This window comes from Cryptomeria japonica, chromosome 6 (genome assembly GCF_030272615.1).
Source record: "Cryptomeria japonica chromosome 6, Sugi_1.0, whole genome shotgun sequence".
Classification (NCBI taxonomy): Eukaryota; Viridiplantae; Streptophyta; class Pinopsida; order Cupressales; family Cupressaceae; genus Cryptomeria; species Cryptomeria japonica.
This window is the reverse complement of record NC_081410.1, coordinates 423,822,524-423,832,120: the sequence shown is the minus strand read 5'-3', so window position 1 is coordinate 423,832,120 and position 9,597 is coordinate 423,822,524. Positions and strand designations below refer to the sequence as shown.

The following is a 9,597-nucleotide window of genomic DNA, read 5'->3' as shown; positions in this document are numbered from 1 at the left end:
TAGAATTTAATTTATAAGGGGATATGGTTAAAATAAATATTAAATATTTATTTAGGAAGGTGGTCGGATTTATACGTCTACACAAGTTATAAATGGTTAGTATTCACTTATGTTTAGAATTCGAGCTTAATTGGAGTAAAGGTTCAATAATCACAAGCTATTGTTGGTGTTAAGATTCAGTTAGGGTTTACGGTTATTTAATATTAAACTTCAAATAGGGTTAATATTTAAATGACCATGCTTGTACACGAACAATCCAACTAAAGGGGTGCTTAAGTTTTGATTTTTTTATTATGTTGGAGCAGGAAGGAGGTGTGACTACTTTGTATTGTTGTTGATAGTGTTGGGAGAACTGAAGCAAGACTAAGAACCAATATATTTTTATTTTTATTTAATCAAAGTTAAATTTTAGTAAATTATAAATGCAGATATCAGAATCATTGGGAAGGGAAGCATATTCGAGCAATTGGAATGTCTACTTAACACATACACAACGCTGCAACATAGAGTAGAAGAAATAATTTTATATATATATATATATATATATATATATATATATATATATATATATATATATATATATATATTCATATATTTGCTAATTTGCCGATAGGAAATCTCTTGGTGGGGTTAACCCACCACCGAGAAATTGTCTCACGCTGTCGACAGGGAGACTCGATGATGCTGGAAAAAAATAACTCGCGATGGCATTTAAAAAATATTTCTCCATCATATCTATGTTTTCTGAAGTGTTATGGCAGTTGTTGGTGCTGTGCAGGAAATGGTTGTGGCTCCCCGCGTACCTCACTAGCAGTGAACACATGCCCTGCATATCATTCAACATGGCACATCTAATACTCTGTATAGTACTGCCTTGGATTTTCCAGCCTAAACACTTATCATTCAGATCAGCGCTTTGTCTTCGACAAGGGTGAGTTTGCAGCTTTGAGTTTTTCATAGAGGTCTTTTTAACAATCAATTCTACATGGTTTTAAAATTAGTTTTGTGGGTAGATGAATTTATGTTAGATCTATGTTGTAGGGGAAAATGGACAATTTGTAGAGACACCCATGTGAGGAATTGCATTTCATACCATGTAAATAAGATAAGTTCGCTCCAAAGTTTGATGGGTTTCACTTTATTAAAATTCTTGTTACTGTTCTAGGGTTTCAACTAGATCTTCTATTTTTTGGTTTCATGGAAACTGTTGTGGGATTTGGATTCGGTTTTGATAGTGTGTGTGAATGAGAAATTTAGGGGACTTATTTCTATCTCTGATTTGATACAAGAACAAAAAAATATGGCACCATTTCCTTTAGCCATGATCAAGACCAAATACAAAACTAAACCTACAATATAAAAAGCCTCAGAAACACTGAATGAAAACAATATCACGACTCAGATTCATCACCAGCTCGAATACCTCTTACCTTGTATTATTCCTAGATCACTTATCAAATCCTAAAAAGGAAAACTACACCAAACCAACAAAAATCCTACTGAAACCCAAAGACTGGTTCGATACTAACACCACAATAGCTACCACGACAAATAATTACAAACCAAAATTTAACACAATTTAAAGATAGGAAACTAGCAGAAGAGTGGGAGGCCCTACCATAAAGAGGGTGGTTACTACATCCTCCCCCCCTTGATTTTTTTTTTGAACCTCATGGATTAGAAGAATCGAATTTGGTAAACTTCATATTGAACTTCATTGCCACCAGTATGAGGGGTTCAGGCCTTCCAATAGTCTCATCTTCAAAGTATTTAGTTGGGATTTCTTGGCATACTCTGGGTCACCACAAAAAATTTCAATGCATGCACTTCCAAGGTCACAAGTCTGGTGTCGAATCCCACCATCTGGTTTGGCAGGCAAAGCTAGGTGAAGTTTTTGGCATGGAGCTGATGATATAATTGTTGCTAATACCACCCACATACCTAGAACTTTATCGTTGTTCCAATCTTGCTTTGCAAAACTGCTCTCAGATTGAGTTAGGTTGCCTCCTTTGACCAAACTCTTGATGACATTCTTGAAGTATTTTCTCTTATATTTCTCACACTCCCATAGTTCACTAGCCCTCTCCATCCAATGAGAATTACTAGCAAGTTCTTCCAAAGTTTACTTCAAATCAACATCTATCTCTTGAGGTGGATTTTAGGCTCGCTGGGTGCATCTCATTGTAGTTGCACTTCATTCTCAACAATTCTTTGTTGTACTACACTCTTTAAGTCATTTGCACTTTTGGTTTCAAAGCATACCTTCAACTCACTTCTTGGATTGTGTAGAATTTTCTTTTTCTCTCCAAGCCATCACAGAGTGCTTTGATACCAAAACATATGAACATAAGCATATGCTCCTTCAAGTTAGCCTCAAGAAAACATATACTCTACCACACATATCAACTCCAACAAAACAATCTATTCTTGCAATCATACTCAAGACTATAAACAACAAGAAGACAAGATGCATAAATTAAATGTGGAAGAAAACATGTTCAGGTTCCACCAAGCAAAGGATAATCCATTATTTCCTTTATTTATGATAAAAAAACAGATACAACACTGAATGAACAATATAGCACACCTCAGAATCGTTGAAAGAAAACAACACTCAAATCAATCACCAACTCTAATACCTTTGACCTTCTAAAATTCCTAGATCACTTGTCACACTCTGAAAAGAAAAACAACACCAAACCAACAAAATTCCTAATGAAACCCACAGGCTGAGTAGCAATGAATGGAAAAGCCCCCCGAAAAAGACCAACAATTGCCATAACAAGTTATTACAAACCAATATTCAACACAATTAGAAAATAGGAAACCGGTGGAAGAGTGGGGGACCCAACCATAAAGAGGATGGTTACATCAATTACAGAATTGGAGATGGTATTATTATATGCATGTTTATGTGAAATCTTATAACAAAGATCACAATTGACCCCTAAGTCGCAGTGCAAGCCTTTAAATGCTTTATGACTTGTAGAATGACATCTAACTATTTACTTAGAGAATATTTATTTGCACTGAAAGGGGATCTACAGGTAGCGAAGGTTGAATTTAGAGGCCCGACAAGTTCTCAAACATAAAGGATTGCTTCCACATCAACATGCCAACCTTGTTTTCTTGGTCGATTATCATCTTTTAGTTTGGATGGACTACAAACATGAAAATAAGTTAATTGCTAAGATATTTTACTATTTCAATATAGGATTTAAACATTCAATTTATATTTACTTATGAGCTTAATGATTGTTTGTTTTTGTAGGTGTGATCATATACTTTGGTATGGTAAAGGCTTAAGGCAACTCTCTTATGCCTGTGAAGAATCAAATTTCTCTGATCACTGGCCTATTTATTCAATTTTTATGGTAGAGGTGGAAATGCTCAATAAAAGCAAATCAGAAAAATGTTTAATGAGTTTAGGTGCAAGATTCCAGGAGGAAGACCTACTGCCCAAAACCAAAAGTTATCATCAAATTATCAAATTTAATGTAAACACTTGTTCCTTTGGAGCTAGAGCTATTTGCACCTTTTTAACTATAGATTATTTGTTAAATACATGTTCTGGTTGCTTTTTAACAAAACTTATGATACTCTAGTTGTCTCTCTTATTCAAAAACCATCATATTCTAGAGATATTTTATGAACAAAAAGGGATATATGATTATTGGGTATTGAGGTGTGATGGGCTCGGAATATGCAGTTGCTAGAGAATATTGATTATGCCTCAATTTATAGGTAAACTGCAATGTAAGATTTATCATGTCAATTTATTTAATTTACTAATGCAAAACTGTAGTAGATAACGATTTGGTTCAAAATTCAAATAAATTTGTTGAGTTTGCTTAAAATGCATCTGTTTTTAGAGATTTGGAAACTCGGTGCTTGTAAATTAAGCTGTTTTTTTTCATCGATGCATAAAGGCATTTCCTTCGTATAACATTGACAAGAAATTCGATTACATCAACCAAATTGAAAATGAATTGGAGAACTGGTTTAACTATTTTGAGTTTTCTATGAGCTTTATGAATAATATTTGACATTTTAGTGCTGGATGTTAGGGAGAAGTTTGTGGTTTTCTGCTAGAGAAAACTAAGTTAACTATTTAGTGGATATTTATGAATAATAAGAAGTTAACTGTTTGAAGTTATGTGTAATAGTTATGTGGATAATAAAGAAACATGTGCCTACTTTTTTGTGCAATGTAACTAATTATTGGTGAACCATGTAACTTGTTGTGTTTGTGTATTATTTCTTTGTGTTCTTCCTATAATTAATAATATTTTATGCTTTCAATCTACACTTAACCCTATCTACTGCAATAGGGTTTCTTGATATGTTGCCTTTATGCTAGTTTGTTTTAATAAAATTAAATCCACAAATTCAATTTATCTGGTAGAATGTATGGAGAGTTGAACAATCATGTTTGAATAGTTGAATATTATTTGTATAACATTATTCAAAATTAAATTAAATTATTTAATAGTAATGCAAATATTTATATGCTTAAGTGATTGCAAAGAAATCTTGCTTTGTTGAGATGCTTCTTGTCTCTTCAGTATTGTTTATGTTGGCCCAGTTTGTCGTTGCATCAAAAGACTGATCTGTCAACGTCTGATACAAACTGTAGAGATATGGATCACATGGGAGGCAATTAGTCCCTTGTCACGAATCCCGAGGGGAGCGCTGATCATTTTGCCAACAATCTCCCCCTCAGAGTTACCCTAGGGGATTCAAACCCGTGACCCAACACTCTGATACCATTTGACTTGTGTCCAAAATTATTGCATATAAAACACTGATCGGTAAAGGTAGGAACATTGTTCATGTTGTTTACTCCATTATTCATCCTACTTCTGCACTGACTAGCCATATGACCAAATTTATTGCAAGTAAAACATCTACCATTGACTTTATGAGAATTAGGTTATCTTACTGGAGGATTCTTGCTCTTCTTCTGATTAGGTTTTGCATTGCCTTGTCCAGATCCGGAGGATTCACCTTTCTCAAATCCTAGACCTCGCATGTCTTTTCCATGTCTCTGACTTTCTAGCATGTTACCAAGCCTTGCTGAACTAGCTTTGAATTTGTCTTTGTATTCATTGGTAGTAGCAAGTTCATCCCTCAAGATAGCAATCTATCTTTCAAGTTCTTGATCATTATTCCTTGATTGTGTCAACTCAAGCTTTAGCTGATCATTCTCATAGGTAAGCTTGAAGCACTCATCAGCTCTTTCCTTCAGTGATTGTACTGGATTCCCTTCATTCTTCATTCGGTCCTCAATTTTCTTAGTCAGTCTCATCACAATGGATTGCATCTCATTCTTCAAAGCAACATTCTCTCTCTCAAGCTTGTCAGCCTCATCAGCTTTGTCCTGGTATTCCATGATCTAATATTCTTTCTCCTTCAACTTGTCTATTAATTCCTTCCTCTTTTCTCTGCAGATACTTGTTTGATCCTTCAGCTCACTAAGGAATTCATCAACAACATTCAGGTTCTTCTTCAAGGTACAGATCTCATTTCTAGTTGCATCAAGATCCTCAAGTGCCACATTAAGTTGTCTCTGAAAATCAGAATTCATAGAATCAATCTCCCAGATCTTCCTCAAGCGGTTAAGCTTCCTCAGAGGAACTAGAATCTGATACCATTTGTTGGCCTAGTTTGTCATTGCGTCAAAAGATCGATTTGTCAACGTGTGATACAAATTGTAGAGATATGGATCGCACATAAGGTGGTTAGTCCCTTGTCATGAATCCCAAGGGGAGCACTGACCATTTTGCCAGCAGTTTAATCCTACTTTTTTTAATCTTGGGTAGATTGTTGCTAGCTTGAATATGAGTACATTGAAATCTTAAATAAAAAAACCAAGGAAAATGAGGTCAACCATGGAAATCAGGAAAAAGACAAACTACCTTTGCCAAGGCAAGTGGATTTCATCAATGGAAGACCACCTGCCTTTGCCAAGGCAAGTGGCAAGACATTGAAAAGTGAGTAAAGTTACTTATTTGAATATGTACTGAGAATGTGATTTCTATTCAATTCATTTTTTAATATTCTCTAGACTTATTGTGCACCTTTTGGTTAGATGCAATGTCTGAGGGTTTCCATTCTGCTGAAATTTGCCTTAGATGCTACATTCTAAGGGGTTTCTCTTCCTCCAAATGAATATTGATAGCATGAATGAGGTGTTCATTCTCTAAAATTTTCCTAGGACTTGTGTCTAGCCTCTGTGATATGGCTTGCCTTATGGCGTGCACATTAACATTGGGAGATTGCTTTCTCAAACCTAGATCATTATTATGATAATCGCTCTACACCATTACTAAAGTAAGCCCATTGGACTATTCCTCATGGTAGAACTATTGCAAACTGTTGTTTCTAGGGTCTCTTTAAGGGTTCTTTATTAGTCCCAACAATATTTGATTTGTTTTATATTTGGAATTTGATTACTTTATATTTTGGTTTCTTAATCTGAGTTTGAGAAGAACTATACTGAAATATCTAGAGTGAAATCCCTGGACGATCTCCACATAGATCCGTCATTCTCTTACGAAAGGTACGCAAAAATGCATAACAAAGCATACAATCATAAGGAAAAAGGAAGAAGCTCGCCTGCAACGAGTTGCTTTGTGAAAGAGGAAGCATGCTTCTGTAATCTTTGTAATCTTACTCAGGTAATTTAATCTATATATGCCACCAATATAATGGTCGTCTTAAATATAGCTGTGGAGTTCTACCTATACAATTTTACTCATATTGATCCATGACAATTTACTATGGCTGTCCTATTTGCCAGATTGTCCAGCTTGAAGATTTCTCCACCCAGCCAATGGTGAACTGACAACAACCTATACTACTGACGAAAGAAAAGGTAAACACGAATGATCAAATTGTAGTACCTGATGTTGTTCTTCCATATTTTTGTAAAAAACTGGTAAAAGCTCTGCTTTTGGCATTTACCTGCGCTGTCTGGACGCCGCATGCTGCTTAGCTGCCCACCATTCCAGCCGCCAGTTGCCACCATGCAAGATTCACTTACGTGTTCCACGCCCACCTGTATGTCTTCCATGCAAACAAAGCTACGTCCTCCTCTCCCTTCCCTACTTATACCGTTCTCCTCCTCCCCTGTTTCTCCACGGACAGATCTTCCACTACCCCATTTGAGCATATTTCCAACACAATTTGAATTTTCCCCAAAATGAAGCAGCAATCGACGAAATGGGTGGCGATGGGCGTGTTAGTCCTCATCTCCTTCACAATGGCAGTGGCAGAGTGCGAGGAGAAGAACCAGGGGAGGCAGCAACAGTGTGACCCGCAGCGGCTGTCTGACTGCAGAAATTTCATGAGAGGGCAGTCTGATTATGGGCAGGGGCAGCAGGGGCAGCCCCCACGCAGGTGCTGCGAAGAGCTGCGGCAGATGCCTCAGCAGTGCCGTTGCGACGCCATTCAGCGAGTGTTCGACCAAGAGCAGGGAGAGGGAGAGGGAGAATACTTCGACCAACAGGGAGGTGGGCAAGGGCGAGAACGCCAACAAGAAATATTGGAGAGAGCCAGAGAACTCCCTTCTCGCTGCAACACTTCACCACGCCGCTGCAACATTCAACGACGTGGTAAAGATCTTTACTTGTTCTTTTCTGAGCTTTTCCCCCATTTTCATAGTTTGGTTTATTTTAACTGTGTAAATTGACATTTGGGCTTGTTGTTGTTGTTTGTTTTGGCAGGCATTTTCATGCGAGGAAATATTTGGTAGAAGAGTATGTATGGTTATTAGTATGTATGTACAGACTTAAATAAAAGTTGTGTCGCCTCTGCTAAGTCTTTAGTGTTTTGTTGTTGAGAAATTGTTGGCACATCATCGTGTGGAATTTCAAAAGTAGAGCTGAAGGCGAAGTGGTTTTTGTTTATTCTTAAAGATATGCTTCTTCATCTACTCAACATTCATGAAGAGTTTTTTAAAATGTTATAAATTTGAAAGGGTTTGAAAAATACCACCTCCCTCAAATGATAATGCACTTAAGATAGGCATGCAATCTTTAAGATAGGCATGCAATCTTTTGAAAAATACCTACTCCCTCAAATTATCATGAAAAATACCTACTCCCTCAAATGATAATGCACTTAAGATAGGCATGCAATCTTTTGAAAAATACCTACTCCCTCAAATGATAAATGATAATGCACTTAAGATAGGCATGCAATCTTTTAGATGATTATATGATCTTACAATCTTACTTACTTCTTCATGATTATATGATTTGAAAAATACCTACTCCCTCAAATGATATATGATAATGCACTTAAGATAGGCATGCAATCTTTTAGATGATTATATGATCTTACAATCTTACTTACTTCTTCAAAACATGAAGAACATGAAGAACTAAAAAGAAGGAAAAATCATCAGAAGAACTAAAAAGAAGGAAAAATCATCAGATACAAGGAAAAATCATCATCATATTATAAACAAGAAAATGTTTAAAGAAAATTCATATTATAAACAAGAAAATGTTTAAAGAAAATTCATCAGAATATGTGTTACTTAACTTGGACTTAAGAAAATGTTTAAAGAAAATTCATCAGAATATGTGTTACTTAACTTGGACTTACTATAGCTATGCCAACATTGTTGTTTAAAGAAAATTCATCAGAATATGTGTTACTTAACTTGGACTTACTATAGCTATGCCAGCATTGTTGAATTTATTTATTTGAAATTAAATTATAGCTATACCAGCATTGTTGAATTTATTTTTTTCAAATTAAATTAGAGTATGTTGTAATTATTGTTTCGATGGAAATAAGTGAATAGACAATTTTGTGATGGTTATCAACATTTGGCACTTCGTCAAACATTTTTTTAACATTGCAAAGAAACAAATTAGCAAGTTTATTACTTTTAATTACTTTTAATAACATTGCAAAGAAACAAATTAAAGTTCATTATTTTTAATAAAACTGGAAGAAACACTCCTCAATATCTCGGAAAGTAAATATTATCAAATGTGCAATCTCCTATTCCATATATGTCCCATTGAGAATTTAACTCAAAAAATAAATAATGGGTGCATCTACGAGAAAGAGGAAACATTCAAAATAGGAGAAGACCTTGAATACTAGATAGGAGGCAGAATACCTTGAATACTAGATAGGAGGAAGTACAATGGCTAGCTCATCATTATACTTGGAATAATCGGCTTTTAAAATTGACAGAATAGTGAAATGCAATCTAATAAGTGTTGCGATCTAAGGAGGCTTGTTATATTCCTTATATTCTTTGACATCTTTTATATTCTAAACTTAATATTAAATTTGAAGACAATATCTCATCATCATAGATACTTTCAGACAAAAGTGATGAGCTTAACAATAAGAGGGAGGATTATGAAAATGTGTTGGGTATGGCTCGTGAACATGTTATTGATACTTTCAGCTTGTTCAAGTGGTTGTTTCATGAACATAAAGAGATTAGGATTAACCAAAGAGCCTTGGGAAGCAAAATGGATGGTCTCCCTACTGGTTCTACTCATGGTAATCCGAATAATGAAGGGAATTGGACTGAGGTTGAGAAGAAATCGGTCATGGACTGTATCA

The 9,597-nt window shown here is 35.4% G+C and overlaps 1 protein-coding gene across 1 annotated transcript; it reads left to right on the top strand.

The window, feature by feature from the left end:
• The first annotated feature begins 7,125 nt into the window (after positions 1 to 7,125).
• On the top strand, positions 7,126 to 7,918 carry LOC131056569 (2S albumin-like cysteine protease inhibitor). Its single transcript, XM_057990878.2, has 2 exons — positions 7,126 to 7,616; positions 7,728 to 7,918. Exons 1-2 carry the CDS (start codon positions 7,205 to 7,207, stop codon positions 7,754 to 7,756), a joined length of 441 nt encoding a protein of 146 aa, XP_057846861.2. The 5' UTR covers positions 7,126 to 7,204; the 3' UTR covers positions 7,757 to 7,918.
• Positions 7,919 to 9,597: the final 1,679 nt, after the last annotated feature.

Coding starts and splice junctions, on each gene's coding strand:
- LOC131056569 (XM_057990878.2), top strand. CDS start 7,205: ATGAAGCAGCAATCGACGAAATGGGTGGCGATGGGCGTGTTAGTCCTC. Junction 7,617..7,727: donor CTGCAACATTCAACGACGTG/GTAAAGATCTTT, acceptor TTGTTTTGGCAG/GCATTTTCATGCGAGGAAAT.